We start from the raw sequence: 19,400 nt of genomic DNA, 5'->3' as shown, positions 1-19,400 counted from the left end.
ATGGTTTTGGTCACAATTGTGTTATTGTTTTGCTATTGTGGGTCATTGTTTCATAGTCAAATGTACCTGTTGTTAAACATGTACGTCATAAATAATGACATTCGTGTTAAAAACGTCACATTAAGAATGGAACACGTCACTGTTTTATTCAAAAAGAAAGTCAATTTCTTACTGTGATAGACGTAAAAAAAAAATACAATGATGCCATTTTGACGTGTAATTTGACCTGTCCAATATGGTGGCCGCTGTCAGACACGTTTCTTTTCCGGTAGTACCCGCTCGAGAGCTTTGGGGGGCACCTTGTCCGTACGCCACTCTCGGGGGCGAGCACGTGCGTGCGAGAGTAAAGCGAGCGAGTCAGCGAGCGAGGGAGTGCGTGAGCGCGCGCGCACGCCCGCCCGCCCGCGTCTGCTCTGCTGTTGCTGCCCTTTGATCCCTGCATTAGTGTTAGTTAGTTGGGGGCTCCGAGGAGACACAGGCAGGCAAAGCAAGGCAAGCAAGCGGCGGCGGTGGTGGTGGTACTGGTGCTGGTGCCTCCTCCTTCCTCCTTCTCCTCCTCCGCCTTGCCCGGGCTCCCCTCTTTCCCCCTCCTTGCCCGACGGTCCACTTGAAGACAACCAGCCAGCCAAGCCAGGTGCACGACCGCAAGCCAGAGAGTCCACCCCCCCGTTGCCGTCAAGCTCCCGGGCTCCCCGGCGGTCTCCTCAAATGGGGAGCAAGCCTCTTCCCTTCGTCGCCCCGCAGCAGGACGAGGAGAATGTGATTTAAAAAAACAACGGAGGAGGAAAATGCCAAGGAGGAAGCAGGAGCAACCCAAGCGCCTGCCTTCACGTAAGTCGTCTTTTTTTTACGCCATTCTCGCTGTAGTTGTCGAGGTTAAAGAGGTGAAAGAGACAAAAGGCTGCCTTTTTTTTTAGCGGGTCCGAGCGAGGCAGCCATGTTGTTAGCATAGCGTCGCCTTTTATTATTACGCGATTACAAAAAAAAAATAAAGAAGAAGCAGCTTCTCAAAGGTTGCGCTCACTTGGCAACAATGTGTGTCGCCTTCTTCGCCCACCGCCGCCGGGGGTGTTTTTTCGCTAACATGTCCGCCTCTTTTTACCTCTTCTCGGGTACGGAGAGGGGGGGGTATATGATCTGGTGGAAGTGTGGCCGCAATAAAATGAAGGGTCAGCCGGATCAGACGAGCCGGAGTCTGGCTGCCCTGCTACTCGAGTGGTCCCTGTTAGCATTAGCATTAGCTCAACTTCATTCCTCGTCACTCTTTAAACAGACATATTTTTATGTTTTTTAATGTTTTTTTTAGCTATTAAGAGTGCTGTCTGTTAAGAAATGTGGCCATGATCGGTCACCTGAAGTTTAGGGTTTTCCCCTCCTCCTCCTCCTCTACTCCTCCTTCTGCTCCTCCTCGTCTTCTTATTCGTCTTATGCCTTTGCAGCCATTCATTGCAGACAGACTCCGATCAATAAGACCAGGAGGGACAAATGCTACAGCCGTGCTGCAGTAGCCACCTTTTAATAACATGTCTCCTTTCTTGCTGTTGGCTTGCTTTTTAAATGTTGACCCTCCATAATAACGGATGTGTCCTGTTTGGATCCCTTTATCAGTGCAGGGAATTGGGGGAGGAAGGCTGCAGTTACACACTCTGATCGCTAGGGGACTGTTTTGCGGTTGCAAAGATGAGTGAAGGAATGATTCTTTTTTTTTTTTGCATCTTTTTTTCAGTTTAGTCATATTGGTATGCAAATAGATGGAATCATTGAGTGATGCGTCTGATGTGATGAGTCAGTGTAACCACAACATAAGCTCTCTTTGACCGCAGAGCAGTTTATTAACAAGTTAGAACACAGTAACAACAGAACCAATGTTGTAATTATGGTAAGGCGCAGGAGTTTTTCTCTTTCCGAATGACCTTTCCGAAAGCAATGGTATACATGGAAAGGAATATTCCAATCGCGTGTCTACATGCGCCGCTATAATCAATATGGTCATCATATCTATCTCTGCATGCGCATTAAAATATTGGTTGTACTTCTTAGTTCTTGGTATGAAACTCATGTGTTGCCGTTCTATTGTTTAACTCCGATAAACAAGGTATTACTATGTAGTTGTTAATGACGATGTGTTTCCCTTTTTCCACTTTCTCACGTGCTCCAAATCCAGGTAAATATAAGCTCTGGCAATAATTAATTTTTATTTAAGGTAACCACATAATTCTGACTAAAGGATTCGGTAAACCCAAATCCCAATCAGTCTAGTCTCAAGTTATCTTCTGTGAACCAAGAAGTAGCCCACTAACTAACAGATAGCTAAACAACAACATTATTGACATTAGCCACGTTTACATGAGTTTTTCTCTATCTGAATGACCTTTCCGAAAGCAATGATACACATGGAAAGGAATATTCCAATTGCGTGTCTACATGCGGCGCTATAATCAACCAGAATAGTCAACGGGGCATGCGCAGTAAAACGTAAACACCAACATCACGTGATACCGGGTCATTTATGAACAATTATTACAACACAGAACCAATTTTGTAGTGGCAGTAATGCGCAAACTGCTCAGTCTGCATTAATACCGCTGTTGTAAACAACAGTACAGCAAGTGTCACACGGACGCTAACCACTCGTCATACTTCAAGTTGCAGACATGTACAGTATGTAAATATTTAAAATGTAAAAAATAAAATATTAATAAAATAAAAAAATAAATAAAATTACAATTAAAAAAAAATATATATGTATAGCAGTTGTTAATGCACACATGTACAATGAGATTTAAAGCAACTCCTTGCAGACATGTACAGTATGTAAATATTAAAAATGTAAAATCCTTCTTTTTAAATTCGTGATGAGATTGGCGGTATTAAACTTGCCACCACGGGAAACATGTGAATGACAGGTTTTGTTGTTTTCGGACCTTGAAGTAAAACAGACTCACAGCTGCTAAACATGCTAGCACACACTGTTATGATCACATGGTTTGTGTGCTGAAGCGAAGGCCTGGTACTCTTGGACTGCTTGCTTGGAAGTTTTAGATACAGGTTGATATATTCCGATATTGGACCAATATCTGATACCAATATTGGTATCAATATCCTGGTTTTTGTTCAACTTGGGAGGCATATTCATTCGAAATATTTTAGCTGTCCAATCTGGAGGTGTCCCACTCAGGTGCGCCACCCCAACTTGAACTTGCAGACAGACTGCTGTCACAGGACAGGAAGGACGACGTGCATATGGAACTGTGAAAGAGATGTTTGGCTCGCGAGCCGATGCGCAGCTAAAGGAGTAAAGGAAGACCGGTTTTCACACATGAACTGGCGGGACGTTGTGGCAGGAAGAATCAGCTCGGTGTTGTCATTTCACACGTGCCGCAGACAACGGGACATTGTGCTTGTCTGGCTAGTTCTCACCTACTGAATCATAAAAACACAAGGAAGGTATGGGAAAGAAGGGACTTGTGTTGGTACAAAACAACTGTCATGCAGATGTTTGATACTGGCTTATAAACAAGTGTTGAAGCTATTCTTTTCATTTTTGCGGAATAATTTAGATGTCAGACATTTTTTTTCCCACCATCTTTGTAGTGTATACTCCTGTCTCAGTGTGACAAAAAACAGTCTTCAACATGTGCATATAGACTAGGATGCTGTGGCAAGTCCATTTTAATATTGTTCCATCAGGCTTTATTTTGACTGTTCTGCTGAACTGTTATATTATTATGGTAATGGTTTTATTTCATTTGAACATGCATCAGATTACAATTGAATACATCCCATAATCAGTTCACAGTTCCACATGTCCAAAAGGAGTAGGAAGAAGCAAAGCTTATTAAATCCTACCCCTCCATCTGGTACTTTTACAATCAGTAACTGTTACATTTGTTCACTTCCTGATTTCCTAATAATAGTTTTAAGGTTTTTTACTTGATTAATTTTGCTTTTTTTTTTAGTTTTATTTATTTTTTTAATTTTATTTTTTGTCACGTACCGAAGTAGGAGGTGATATGAGCATCCAATGACATAATGGGTACCATAGTAAGTGTCAATATAGTGATATATATAGCACATCATGACTGGTTCAAGACTCTTCATCCTTGTATTTAGCAAACATCAACTGCTTGTATTGTTTCTTGAATTGGCTCATCGTTGTGCATTGTTTGAGGTCCTTACTCAATCCATTCCATAGTTTGATTCCACATACTGAAATGCTATGCTAATGCTAACGTAGTCCTAGCATATAAGTGTTTCAAATGTACTTCTTCCCTGAGATCATATTTCTCCTCTCTAGTAGAGAAGTATTGGATGACATTTTTAGCTAATTGGTTGTTTTTAGCCTTATGCATTATTTTAGCTGTTTGAAGATTAGCTATATCAGCAAGTTGAAGTATATGTGATTTTAGAAATAAGGAGTTAGTATGTTCTCTGTAGGCGGCATTATGAATTATCCTTACTGGCCTTTTTTTGCAGTACATTTAACGAGTGAAGATTGCTTTTATAGTTATTAGCCCATATTTCCACACAATAAATAAGATATGGTAGAACCAGAGAGCAATAAAGAGTGTGGAGTGATTTCTGATTAAGAAATTTTGCTTTGTTCAATCTGGAATTATAGCTACAGGTCGATTTAAGTATCTGAAGCTATGTTCATTCTGCAGGTCTTTTCCTGTATCTGATGTTTTTCATGTCAATGTGAACAGCACAATTCAGATTTTTTCAAACGCAAGTCAGACCTCATTGGTATGTGGATATTATAATCCGATATGTATGCAATGCAACCGCAGTATTAAAGGTCAGGTCGCATATATCCGACGTATATGTCATAGAGAGCCGTGTAATTCCATGCTTCCCGAGAGGTCAGTCAAGGAAAAGCGTGATTTTTCCATGCAAAACTTAGATATACTCTAGGAACCGATCACCGATGTCGGCAAAAGTTCTTCTTCACATCCACAAAGTAGCTCTCGTCATGTATCACCACTCCAGCCACCCACACCCACATCCACATTGGAACACAGGCAGCAGCATGTTGTCTATAAATTGGCATAGCCCAAATTCCAAAAAGACTGGAACGAAGGAAAAACTGGCAATACGGAGTTATTCCGACAAGTGAAAGAAAAACTGGAGGAAGTCGGTATCACGTGATGTTGGTGTTTACGTTTTACTGGGCATGCCCCATTGACTATTCTGGTTGATTATAGCGCCGCATGTAGACACGCCATTGGAATATTCCTTTCCATGTATACCATTGCTTTTGGAAAGGTCATTCGGAAAGAGAAAAACTCATCATGAAAACGTGGCTATTGTTGTTTTTTTCAATACACAAATGAGGAAAAATTCAGAAAGTAAAAATAAATATGGCAATTTCCGAAATAGTATCAAATGTGTTGATACTAGTCATCTTATGCAGCAATCACATTTTAGTCTGACAAATCTTAAGTACCTTCCAAATGACATGCGCCTTTTTGTTTAAATGAAAGCCTTTTCCAAATGACATTCCGGTTCTCCTCCTCAGTTAACAAACTGTCAGCGAAAAAACTGTCAGAGTTGGACGTGTCCACAACCCATGTCATTTGCTGTCAGTCTGTGTGTTGTCATTATCCAGCCAACAACACCCTAGCAGAGCCTCACATATATATATGTATGTGTGTGGTAGTGGGGGGGGGCATCTTTACACAGACTTTACACACTCTCTGTGGCACAGCTAGTGAGTGGAGATTAAGCATTGGCCAGTTACTAGTTTCACGGTATAAAGAAGTCACAAATGAGGTAAAGTGGAGGTTTGATGTGTTGAAACCACAGGGGTGGCCGCTGTTGCCAAAAGTTGTGCCATTTCGGAATAGATAACAGCGACGTTAGGTGCCTTGTTAGCGTCGAGCTGTGCTGCCGCGCTGATGTCGGTCGACATATTACTCACGTCGAGGGTCACCAAATGTGGAAATGTGATTGAGAACAAGTCAGGAGTTGAAGATAAGTGGTGTAAACAGTTTACACTCTACCGAACAACAAGCAGCAACCGCCATCAGATATACTGAGCAGGGGTTGCTGGAGCCTATCCCAGCTGGCTTCAGGCGAGAGGCAGGGTACACCCCGGACTGGTGGCCAGCCAATCACAGGGCACATATAGACAAACAACCATTCACACTCACATTCATACCTATGGACAATTTGGAGTCACCAATTAGCTTAGCATGTTTTTATTTTTTGTAATGTGGGAGGAAACCGGAGTACCCGGAGAAAACCCACACATGCACGGGGATAACATGCAAACGCCACACTGAGATGGAATTAGGGTGGAATTGAACCCTGGTCTCCTTGCTGCGAGGTCTGCGTGCTTACCACTCTTCCACCGTGCAGCACCGATGCCCATATTAATATTCATTCATTTTCTACCGCTTATTCTCATGAGGGTTGCGGGGGTGCTGGAGCCTATCCCAGCTATCTTCGGGTGAGAGGCGGGGTACACCCTGGACTGGTGGCCAGCCAATCACAGGGCACATATAGACAAACAACCATTCACACTCACATTCATACCTATGGACAATTTGGAGTCGCCAATTAACCTAGCATGAACCCAGCAGGCCGAGGGTGGAATTGAACCGTTATTTAACGTTATTTATTTTAAATACATGTGTTCAACTTCAGGCTGCACGGTGGTCGAGTGGTTAGCACGCAGACCTCACAGCTAGGAGACTGGAGTTCAGTCCCAATCCCACCTTTGGCCATCTCTGTGTGGAGTTTGCATGTTCTCCCCGTGCATGCGTGGGTTTTCTCCAGGTACTCCGGTTTCCTCCCACATTCCAAAAACATGCTAGGTTAATTAGCCACTCCAAATTGTCCATAGGTATGAATGTGAGTGTGAATGGTTGTTTGTCTATATGTGCCCTGTGATTGGCTGGCCACCAGTCCAGGGTGTACCCCGCCTCTTGCACGAAGACAGCTGGGATAGGCTCCAGCACCCCCGCAACCTTTGTGAGGATAAGCGGTAGAAAATGAATGAATGAGTGAATTTCTAAATACCACATTTTTCATAGTAATGAACTGTGATAGTGTAAAACCATAATACTTTTGCCTAAGGTTATCATGCCGTCAAATCTTTTACCCGCTCCTGCTTTGGGAAGACTCATTGTTTATGTGCGGCATGTTAAAGAGAGCATGCAAATGTGTGTGTGTGTGTGTGTGTGTATAAGCCAGCAATGGAGGTCACAGTACAGTATGGCGCCTTCACTCTTGACAAGTAAACATGACCTCAGGTGCCATGGTGAAAACTACTCTTCTTCCTTCTGTGACCTTGCCGTGTGTTTTTGCATTTGTATCATTTTACTTCCTTATTAGCAGGCCCGTCCATAAATTCCACCAGGAACATTCAAACGATGTTTCCACTGTGTATTGTAGTACACTTCACACAACTGTAAAGGTCAGCGCCTCCTCTGTCTCAAGGCCTTATAAGGCATAAGGCATTGCAACAGTTCTAAACTACCAGAGGTGATGCCCCACTAAGGCATCAAAGCACATGTTTAGGTTACAATTAGACTGCCTTTATTTCCCCATCTGTCACACAGCTTGCTGCCTATGAGGCGGCATCATGACATCAGTAGCTGTCATCCAAGTAACGTAGTCGTGTCGCGAGTGACTCACATCAGCCTCTGACAAAATGGAACGTAGAAACTTTTAGGTTAGTTCAAAGTGGATGTTTGGTTAGTTTAATTCTTTGGCCGCAATATGTACACTGAACGGCTACATTGGCTAAAACAGTACAGTACAGTAGCCACGTATACATGGACCCAAATATTCTGATTCCATTCGGGTTATTTGCTCAAACGGAAAAAATCTAACCATTGTGTACACCTCATTCCGAAAGAAAAGCGCCAATCCGAATGAATATATAATCGGATTCACAGGGGTGGAATATTCCTTTCCCCAATCCGATTGAGGTATCTTGTACCCGCTCAATCGGAAAGTTGTCAGACTGCGTTCTTTTTCTCCTTCTGTTGTTTATTGGCGGTTGGCAAGCAGCTTTCGTGTGCATTAGCGCCATCTGTGGAACAGAATCTAAACCCTTCTATACGCCATTCACAAGTCCACTTTTATTAAAAAATAAAAAAATACATATCTATATAAAACATGTGCCGAGCTTAATTATAAAATATTAGCAAGATTGAACGTTATCTTTTCCTGTTCCCGGGTGCGACCAAGCTAAATAACTATTGACATCTTGTTTTTAACAGGTATCTCCATCGCCCACAAGAACTGTCCTTAAAAATTATGTCACCTCACACATTGAATTTGTTTTGAAGATATGCAAAAATGAGTATGATTGTAAAGACAAAAGCAAATCAAGGACAGATTACAAATATTACACATAATGCGTATAATAATGGCGTTGAGAAGATGGACATTACTGGTGCTGCAACAGTTTTAGCCCCTAGCGATGTCCATCCATCCATCCATTTTCTAGGCCGCTTATCCTCATGTTTACTTCTGTTACTCGGTGTTTAAGTATGTAGCATTAAAGCGGTTAGGTTTTTCTTCAAGGTCTGACAAAAGGTATTCAGGATAAATGCAATATTAATAATTTATTGACAAATTATGGGTGTAGGAGTTTGGTGTCAACTAAAGATAGGAACCGGTTTTGTGGTCGAGGTATGTGTCAGAGCACTGGACACAAAAATAACATCACCTTGTTTCCATTGGTTGTACTAGTCTCGAGAGAGAAGGTTTTGTCTTTCAACCATCAATCTACGTGATTGACAAGAATGATTTGTTACGCCGCTGTTCCAGATATTTTTTTAATACGCATACCTATCCTACCTACATAATAGAAACTCATGTCATGAATCTCAGGTGTGCCGTCTTTGCCCTGATGTTAATGCCAGAGGAAGTTAGGAACCCTGTAGTTATTGAGTCAGCACAGCGTTGGCGACTTTTATGCACCTCGGCACTCGGTGACCCCACGCTCCGCGGTCTGCAACGTTGTGCGGCTGAGCTGCTGTGGTTCGAGTACAACACCTACTTTTTGAGACTAATGCTGCTTAGAAGATTGTGGCATATCCGAGAGGGAGGAGATGACACAAGACAATTAGTTGCAATTGAGGCATCCTATTACAATGTGACTCTAAAAAGTCAGGTTTTGGTTCTTCAATGGCAAATGAGACTGAACGTCCATCCATCTGTAGGGCTGTGGGTATGCTGGAGCCTATCCCAGCTGTCTTCGGGCCAGCCAATCACAGGGCACATATAGACAAACAACCATTCACACTCACATTCATACCTATGGACAATATAGAGTCACCAATTAACCTAATTAACGGGCTGCACGGCGGTCGAGTGGTTAGCGCACAGACATCACTGGGTTCTATTCCACTCTCTGTGTGGAGTTTGAATGCTCTCCGTGCATGCGTGGGTTTTCTCTGGGGACTCCGGTTTCCTCCCACATTCCAAAAACATGCTAGGTTAATTGCCGACTCCAAATTGTCCATAGGTATGAATGTGAGTGTGAATGGTTGTTTGTCTATATGTGCCCTGTGATTGGCTGGCCACCAGTCCAGGGTGTACCCCTACTCTCGCCCGAAGACAGCGAGGATAGGCTCCAGCACCCCATGTGGCCCTCATGAGGATAATGAATGGATGGATGAATGATGTTTTGTTGTTTTGTAAATTTGGAGTGGTTAGACCGGAGCAGGAGGGGATAGAAAAGAAGAAAAAAGAAAAGGAGGGGGTGCATTTTTAGACAAAATGTCTAAACAACGATGCCACAACGATGCTACCCCGATTTCCTCCCACATTCCAAAAACATGCTAGGTTAATTAGCGACTCCAAATTGTCTATGAAAGGTATGAATGTGGGTGTGAATGGTTGTTTGTCTATATGTGCCCTGTGATTGGCTGGCGACCAGTCCAGGGTGTACACCGCCTCTCGCCCGAAGACAGCTGGGATAGGCTCCAGCACCCTCAGACCCTCATGAGGACAAAGAAAGAAGGTAGAAAATGAATGAATGAATGGTTATACATTTGGTAGAAGATGAATGACAGTCACTTCCCAAGTGTCCAAAGTATTTCATGCGATATTCCCAACATAAAACTACACATTGAAAGACATGTATTCCAAGTTCAAGTACAACGGATGATTCTAAGTCACCCCGGTGTCTATACGTGTGCCGTCATTTGTCTGGAGCTGCAAATAAGGTTAACATTTATGTGTCAGTATTGATCCAAACATAGGGTCCTTGCTGCTTTGGTGAAACCGGGCCCATTAAACCTTACCCCGCCAACTGTTAATCCTCATCAGCCCCAATGATTTCAGCTACTATCAAATAAAACACAGCGCAGCGCTGCCAATGAGAACGGATGCCCTAAAAGCGAGTGTTTGTGCTCCCTGTGACAGCGCGTGGTGTGGATTCATTTCCCAGTTCAAGCTTGTGTATCATTTTTCGCTTGAGCTGCGATCGAACGACATAGACCAGAGACCCCAATGACCATCCATCTGAGCAGGCAGGGCTCGTGTGTGTGTGTGTGTGGTGTGAGAGTAGGGGGATTCTTGGCAGAATATTTCCCTTAAATTTTATGCCAAGGGCGAAATGGAAACCTCCTCTCATTTTCCTTTCCTCTTAATCCAGTGTTTTCAAGTCCGGGCCCCACCAAGGTCATTATAATCATAGCCAGTGGAAGGCAGCCAGAGAGCCGCCATGGCGGTAAGGTAGACCACGACCCAGCCGTCAGCTGTTTGCTGACAATGGAGGGCAGAAGAACTGGCAAGTGGCAATGTTAAATGTTTCGGATGGGGATATACGGTAGCGGCGATAACGAGATGAACCGCCGAGTCAACTGTTGTTGTCGTGTTCGTGGTCTACAAAGGCAAATAACCGCCATTTCTAATTGGCGCCAAATCATAAAACTTCGGCATAAACTACAGCCATGGTTGTAGGCAGGTTTTTTTGGAGTACTTCACATGGTCATCATATCTATCTCTGCATGTGTATTAAAATATTGGTTGTACTTCTTAGTTGTTGGTATGAAACTCATGTGTTGCCGTTCTGTTGTTTAACACCGATAAACAAGGTATTACTGTACAGTTGCTAATGACAATTTCCCTTTCCACTTTCTCACGCGCTCCAAATCCATTATTAACTCTTTGAGATAAATATAAGCTCTGGCATTCATTAATTTTTATTTACAGTAACCACATAATTCTGACTAAAGGATTCGGTAAACCAAAATCCCAATCAGTCTAGTCTCAAGTTATCTTCCGTGAACCAAGAAGTAGCCCACTAACTAACAGATAGCTAAACAACAACAATATTGACATTAGCCACGTTTACATGAGGAGTTTTTCTCTATCCGAATGACCTTTCCGAAAACAATGGTATATATGGAAAGGAATATTCCAATCTCTTGTGCTGCGGAAAGTTTGTTTTCGATTCAAACTAAATTTCAAGACTGGAACGAAGGAAAAACTGGCAATACGGAGTTATTCCGACAAGTGAAAGAAAAACTGGAGGAAGTCGGTATCACGTGATGTTGGTGTTTACGTTTTACTGCGCATGCCCCTTTGACTATTCCGGTTGATTATAGCGCCGCATGTAGACACGCCATTGGAATATTCCTTTCCATGTATACCATTGCTTTCGGAAAAAGAGAAAAACTCCTCATGTAAACGTGGCTATTGTCTAATTTGCACAGTTGTCCCGATGTTGATGTTGGATATTAGCCAGACAAGCAAAAAAATAAAAAATTACATCTGCCATATAAACAAGGAGCGGGAGTGATGGCAGTAAATGGCCGTGTGGCAGTAGAATGACACTGCAGCTAAGTGCAAAACTTGCCATGCACAAGTTTCCTGTGGTGGCACAGAACTGTTTAGAGGTTTAGTACGATGAAAAAGTGATAATGGGAGTCCTTTTAGGTGGTCACTGGTCAGTAATGCTGGGTTTAAACCCAGAACACGAAATCATCCTGCACTGTTGTTGCTGTCAAGTATTTTGTATTTCGTCTAATTATCTGATTGCTGGAATGCTATGTTACTGTGGGACAGGGCGGTAATATTACATTTTTGCTGTTTTTTTTGTATGAAATGCACCGGTGAATAACTGTAATTGGCCAATTCCAGACCTGCACACAGCAGATCTTAGCATCCCTGTCTACTTCATCAAGAGTGATCTCCTGTGAAACATCAAAGTTTTCCTAATGGATCCAGTTCTGTGTGGTATTAATCAGAACTCGCACCACGTTCCTCCTGTGCGGAATGGAAGTGCTTGAGTTTTGCTAACGATTTTTCCCCCCCTGTGTTGACAAGTCACAACATGGAGATCTACAGCTCGGAGAGCAGCCCTTTGGCTAAGCAGGAGCCTCGCTCGCACTGAGTAATAGCAATCTCACAGGAGTAGCGAGCTTTCAGCTGGCAGCGTTTCATACGGAACAGCTCGCCGGTGCAGCTGGGAAAGACAGAGCGAAGAGCGATAGAGCGAGCTGGTGGTGGCTGCAGCTAGAGAGAGCGAGAGAGAGAGCGATGGAGAGAGGAAGTGGAGAGGAAAAGCTGTTAAGAGCTTTGGGCGGTTTCTCTGTTGTTGTACCACACAAGTGCATCCAGGCCCTGCAGGACAAGCCTTTAACAGGCATGAGGGATGGGGAGAGCATGAGAGAGGCGGAGGAGGTGGAAGCGGTGGCGGTGGTGGTGATGGTGGTCCTTTTGGAGCCCGGGCTGGTTGGTCTTGCCAGACGACCACTCTAAACAGCGTGGTGATTTATTGCTGGACACTCACGTTTCGCTCCTAGAAAGCCACTAAATTACTTTGTAGGGAAATAAAGCACAGCTTAAATCATCTTAAGAGGAAGGAGCGGATGGCCTGTGGGTTTCCGGATAAATCCAGAACATGCATAGCATTCCTAACCAATGTGTGAAATTGGAAAGTTTGCACATTTTAATTAAGTTTTGAATTCAAAATGACTTGGCCCGTGTTCCCACATACTGTACACGGACTGCTTACTTAAGTGGTATAATATTGTCTAAGCGCTAGTAATCAGCAATGTATACGTTTTCCAGGCTGCTTAAAATGGCTGCTGGCCAACACGTTGATCTTTGTCCCTCTTCGCTGAATGCACTCTGCTTGGCGTAGTGCTATGAGATGACCTCACTTCCTGTGTGGGTAGGCGAGGGCAGCAGGCATCTTATGCACTCTCTCGTTGCACAGCCTGCCTCTATTTAGCCTTTAATGCGCTAGCCAGGCTAACCCCCATCTCCGCTCTACTCCTCTTAGTGTGTTTTCACACTGGCCAAGTCAAGAGGAAGCCATAGGCTAATGTCTTTAACTAGCCTGGCTAACATCTGTGTGCCTGCAGCAGTTAAACAGGGACAACGTGTAGAGTCGATGTGGAGGTGATGTTATTTTATTATTATTTTTAAACCCACCGACGTGGGTTAGTAGCTCTTCAGGGAAACACTATCACCTCTAAAAAGAGTGAAAGTGTTTGGCAGCCGGACAAAAAAAAAAAAAAAATCCCGGAAAATCATCAATGTGATGTCATCTCTCAGAGAAAAGCCATTGTCGGTGCGGCGGAGAGGGTTATTTATGAGGTTCCAAATGTAGTTGGAATCATCCAGGGATATTTAGGAGTAGAGAACATCACAGTTCGAGTGTACTTATAGGCGTAATATAATGCAGGCCTACAGGGTGCGCTGTTTCTACAGTTATGTTGTATCATTTGGCGTCATTTTGGGTGAGGAGCTTGTGGAACATCTTAATTTTCCTCTTGTGTTAGGGTCGACACCGACCCGTTTTACGTTTTAATGCATAACAAGAATCACATAACATTTGTAGGAAGAAGCAAAGCTTATTAAATCCTACCCCTCCATCTGATACTTCACTTCCTGCTTTCCTAGTTTTTTTTTTTTTTGGCGACATTGTGAACTGATAATGAAGGTGGTTAACAAGCTACGCAAGTGACGACTGTCATGGTTGCTCACCGGAGAACACGCTGTTCCCTGATTTTTCAGTGGATATTTGCTCAGCACTCGTCCTCAGTGCAGAACATGGAAACGTCGGACGGGATGGCATTGTGACTACGCAGAGGCGTAAATCAAGCTTTAGTCACCATTGTTCACTAACGACAAAGGAAGCTAACAAGTTGACGAGTGATGAGTGAAAAAACATCCTGTACGCACAGATCTTTGAAAGCATCTCAATTATCGAGCCCTATGAAGTGTTATTTATTTTCCCCCAAAAAAATTTCCGCCTGCATGAAACACCTATATGCTAGGACTATGTTAAAAAGCCATAGCATTTCAGTATATGGGAATCAAACTATGGAATGGATTGAGTAAGGACCTCAAACAATGCACAACGATGAGCCAATTCAAGAAACAATACAAGCAGTTGATGTTTGCTAAATACAAGGATGAAGAGTCTTGAACCAGTCATGATGTGCTATATATATCACTATATTGACACTTACTATGGTACCCATTATGTCATTGGATGCTCATATCACCTCGTACTTCGGTACGTGACAACAAAAAAAAATTTGAAAAATAAATAAAACTAAAAAAAAAGCAAAATTAATCAAGTAAAAAAACCTTAAAACTATAATAAATAAAAAAAACTTAAATTATATTAGGAAAGCAGGAAGTGAACAAATGTAACAGTTACTGATTGTAAAGAAGTGGTCAACACAACACGATGTAAACACACTCATGCAACCAGGCTAACCTTGCTAGCTTCCCTTCACGCTTTGTGAGCGTTGTCTTTCTAAATGTTCACGCCAACATTCACCAGTATTTCCAGTATTACCAGTACAAATAGTTTGCCACACGAGCGCACGTTGTCCTCACAACGACAGCATTTTATCCACAATTTGTCAATTTCAGGGAGATCCCGCGTTTAAGAGCAGACTCGGTTCACGTGGAGATCATAGGGCCCGACAATTATATTCACAAAATGTGTTCTCATAGGTTCCCACTCTGGTGTTGTGTTTTGAATGGGGGCCATGTTGGTTCTTAATCCCCCTTACTCTGCAGGGGAGTGGTCAGTGGCAGATGCATTTGCTTTTTCTCCAGAAGGTTTTTGAGATTAGCACAAATCCTCCTAAAATACACTCTGTCGCTCGCCAAAGATGACCACCATCGCCACTTCCTGCGTGACGGCGTATAATTGTTTAAAAACTCTTGTTCTTGTCCTGTCGCGGGCGGTCCACTTTTCCCACCTTCAGCGCGCTCTGACCTTGTTGTATCCAGCAGCTAGCAAATGAGATCATCAAGAGCGGAGACGAGAAGCTGACACGTCTCCTCCACCTACCCGCGGCTTTAAGTGATGGTTGTCATAGCAATCATTATGCCACGGAGCCGACTCGGCGGGTGAAGGATGGCTTTGAATGCGGCAGCCTCGGGTCACAACCTGGTTATGGCAGGAAAGATGGAGCGGCCGCTTTTGCAGTATTCACAGAGTAAACAAGCGCATACTGTATGTGGCGGTGTCTTTATGCCGTGGAAGAAAGCAAGGCAGGTATCCGTGGAACGGAGTGGGAAAGAGCAGCCGAACAATGCCTCTCATTCCCATCAGCTGCCCCGGCCAGCATTTAACATGGAGATTGGAAACGGAATAAGCCCCCACCACCCCTCCCTCCGTCCTCCATAGACCTGCATGTAAATGAGGTTAGCAGTTAGCATTTCCTGCTGTGCCACGGCCATTCCTCTCTCTGGCTGGTCTGCCCTTTTCCTCTTTTTTTTTTGTCAAGTCTGAAAGTGATACCTAGCCTTTCCTTGGGGTAGAGACCGGGACAAATCCTGATTAGTGTTCTTGTCCTGAGCGAAAGTCCAAGGAGACACTGGCCAAAGAGATGTCAAAGCAACAACACCGCTGAATAAACACCCATTTTTTCACTTCTTTTCGAATACTGGGGAAAGAGCACTTGTGTGGGGGGGTACGATTACTACAACCTTAAGAAGGTGAAACCTGTCTCTTGAGTATTTGTAAAAAAAAAAAAAAATGTCAATAGAATCTCTGTATACACGAGGCAAAACATAATGTCTTTATGTATACGTTTGTGTTGTTTAGATACTGTAAATGCTTTAATTAAAGCCGCAAGTAGGCTATATCATTTATTCATTTTCTACCATTTTTCCTCACGAGGGTCACGGGGGGTGCTGGAGCCTATCCCAGCGGGGTACACCCTGGACTGGTGGCCAGCCAATCACAGGGCACATATAGACAAACAACCATTCACACTCACATTAATTTCTGGGACGCTAATCCATTATTTGTTTTCCCCATACTTTATTCATTCATTTATTTTCTACTGCTTTTTCCTCACGAGGGTCGCGGGGTGCTGGAGCCTATCCCAGCTGAGGCGGGGTACACCCTGGACTGGTGACCAGCCAATCACAGTGCACATATAGACAAACAACCATTCACACTCACATTCATACCTATGGACAATTTGGGGTCGCTAATTAACCTAGCATGTTTTTGGAATGTGGGAGGAAACCGGAGTACCCGTGAGAAAACCTGGGGAGAACATGCAAACTCCACACAGAGATGGCAGAGGGTGGAATTGAACCCTGGTCTCCTAGCTGTGAGGTCTGCGCGCTAACCACTAGACCGCCTTGCAGCCTTAAATAAAGTAATCAATGAAAATGATCATCACATAATTAAATAAATAGTGAATACATTTTATTTTTATGTATTTATTGTTATTAAATATTCATTCATTCATTTTCTACCGCTTATCCTGAGTATAAAATAAAATAATAAATTATAAAAATAATAATAAAATAAATAAAAAAAATAGGAAAGCAGGAAGTGAGCAAATGTAACAGTTAGTGATTGTAAAAGTACCATATGGAGGGGTAGGATTTAATAAGCTTTGCTTCTTCCAACTCCTTTTGGACATGTGGAACTGTGAACTGATTATGGGATGCACTCAATTGTAATCTGATGCATGTTCAAATGAAATAAAACCATTACCATTAGCATATATGCTGTAATAAGGGCTATGATGTAACAGAATTGACTAAATCGCCACTGGTTGTGGTTTGAGAGTGTCACATTTGTACATAGTTTGTCACACTATTTAGCACCCTTTCATTGGCTGCAACAGAACCCAACAGCGTGAGACACTGCGGTCTTTTGCAAGTCGACAGCAACACTGGATATTAAAGCGATGTTCCTCTATTTGCGTATCTGACGCAGCTAACTCGCCTACGCGCTACACGGGAGAAACGCACGCCTGATCCAGGTTTTTCCCGATATGAAATACGATAGATGATGAATCCATCCCAACGATGCCACAACTACGGGGAACACAGTGTTCCCTGAAACATAAAGGAAGACATAAAGAATGACCTCACTATGCCACCATCTCCCTGCGGAATACGCTTCGTATCCCCCCCCGGGTGGACTGGCAGCTATAAGAGCCGACTGTCCCTTTTCGCCAGTATGGCAATTTCCAAACAATACATGGACGCCTCACACACTCCCACCTTCCACCCTCCTACTCTCTCTCTTTCTCTCTCTCTCTCTCTCTCGCTTCTCTTCCACAGACACACAATCACCTCTGTGAGACGCTTTGGCATGCCAGAAAACTACACAGCAGGGTGATGGCCTGTTCTTTTCACACTTCTTTTTTTTATTCATCCAAAAGAATTGCAGCCTGTCTTCCTGAGATTGCCACTTTGACACCTGCGTGTCTTATGTGAATACATTTTTTTCTCGACATCGTCTTTAGTATTTAATGGTAATAGTAATGGTTTTATTTCATTTGAACATGCATCAGATTACAATTGAGTGCATCCCATAATCAGTTCACAGTTCCACATGTCCAAAAGGAGTAGGAAGAAGCAAAGCTTATTAAATCCTACCCCTCCATCTGGCACTTTTACAATCAGTAACTGTTACATTTGTTCACTTCCTGCTTTCCTAATATTTTTTATTTTTATAATTTATTATTTTATTTTATTTTATACTCAGGATAAGCGGTAGAAAATGAATGAATGAATATTTAATAACAATAAATACATAAAAATAAAATGTATTCACTATTTATTTAATTATATAATTATTATTTTCATTGATTACTTTATTTAAGGCTGCACGGTGGACGAGTGGTTAGCGCGCAGACCTCACAGCTAGGAGACCCGGGTTCAATTCCACCCTCGGCCATCTCTGTGTGGAGTTTGCATGTTCTCCCCGTGCATGCGTGGGTTTTCTCCGGGTACTCCGGTTTCCTCCCACATTCCAAAAACATGCTAGGTTAATTAGCGACTCCAAATTGTCCATAGGTATGAATGTGAGTGTGAATGGTTGTTTGTCTATATGTGCCCTGTGATTGGCTGGCCACCAGTCCAGGGTGTACCCCGCTTCTCGCCCGAAGACAGCTGTGATAGGCTCCAGCACCCCCGCGACCCTCATGAGGATAAGCGGTAGAAAATGAACGAATGAACGATGTTTTGCAAATTTGGAGTGGTCAGACCAGAGCAGGAGGGGATAGAAAAGAAGAAAAACGAAAACAGACAAGGGAGTGCATTTTTAGACAAAATGTCTAAACAACGATGCCACAACGATGCTACTCCGGTTTCCTCCCACATTCCAAAAAACATGCTAGGTTAATTAGCGGCTCCAAATTGTCCATAGGTATGAATGTGAGTGTGAATGGTTGTTTGTCTATATGTGCCCTGTGATTGGCTGGCCACCAGTCAAGGGTAGAAAATGGTATAAAAATCAGTAGAAAATGAATGAATGCTTCATGTTTGACTATTTCCTATTATTAGTAAAAATGATGGAATACAAATCAGTAGTAGTAGTAGTCTGGTCACGAGTTTAGAAGAAATAAATAAGAGGCTATCGTTAACTTGCGATATGCTAGGAACGGCGGCCACCTTTATGTCCTTGCAGTGATCTCGCCTTGTCTCGTTCTTGCGGACCCCAGCTTGTGTGTCACGTGACATCCCTACTCAGTACTAATACATGCCTGTGTGTATATTTTTGTGGTTTCTCTAATACCGAGATCAGATGTACGACTAGTTGTGACTTATCCAGGGAATGTTCAGTAAAGTTCGGAATATTAAGCCATTATCTGTTTTTGTCATCTTGTGTCGAAAGACGTGACCTACGACTTCGCCCCCCCCCCCCTTCAGCAGCTTAGTCCCATTGACTCGACGACACATCTAAGGCTATACAACCCAGACTGTGCATGCATGTGTGTGTGTGTGTGTGTGTGTGTGTGTGTGTGTTTTCTTTTTTACTCCTGTAATGTGAGATGCCAAAAATGGAGGAGAAAAATAAACCATGGGGGTAAAGTGCACTTCATCTGCAATGAGGAATTTCAGAGGGTCCAGGGAGCTTTTCAGTCGTCTCATTCTCCTCCAAGAACACTTCTCCTTCCTGTTTCACCTCTGGCGCGCCGCCCGAA

The 19,400-nt window shown here is 43.1% G+C and overlaps 1 protein-coding gene across 4 annotated transcripts in view; it reads left to right on the top strand.

Annotated features, from left to right (window-relative positions):
• Window positions 1–339: 339 nt before the first annotated feature.
• znf827 (zinc finger protein 827) overlaps window positions 340–19,400 on the top strand; it is an 82,033-nt gene continuing 62,972 nt past the window's right edge. For 2 of the 4 annotated variants that reach the window (XR_013628152.1, XM_058067031.2), the window contains exon 1: window positions 345–831. Coding sequence is in view for 3 of the 4 variants with exons in the window: in XM_058067031.2 (XP_057923014.2) it covers window positions 789–831 (43 nt within the window). In the remaining variant the exon portion in view is untranslated. Of the gene's footprint in view, window positions 832–19,400 lie in introns of all 4 variants that reach the window. The other 2 variants (XM_058066773.2, XM_058066947.2) reach the window with 2 other exon arrangements.

This window comes from Doryrhamphus excisus, linkage group LG9 (assembly GCF_037039965.1).
Source record: "Doryrhamphus excisus strain RoL-2023G ecotype Guam linkage group LG9, RoL_Dexc_Guam_v1.1, whole genome shotgun sequence".
Classification (NCBI taxonomy): domain Eukaryota; kingdom Metazoa; phylum Chordata; class Actinopteri; order Syngnathiformes; family Syngnathidae; genus Doryrhamphus; species Doryrhamphus excisus.
Note: the sequence above shows the minus strand (reverse complement) of the source record. Positions and strands in the feature narration are given on the sequence as shown.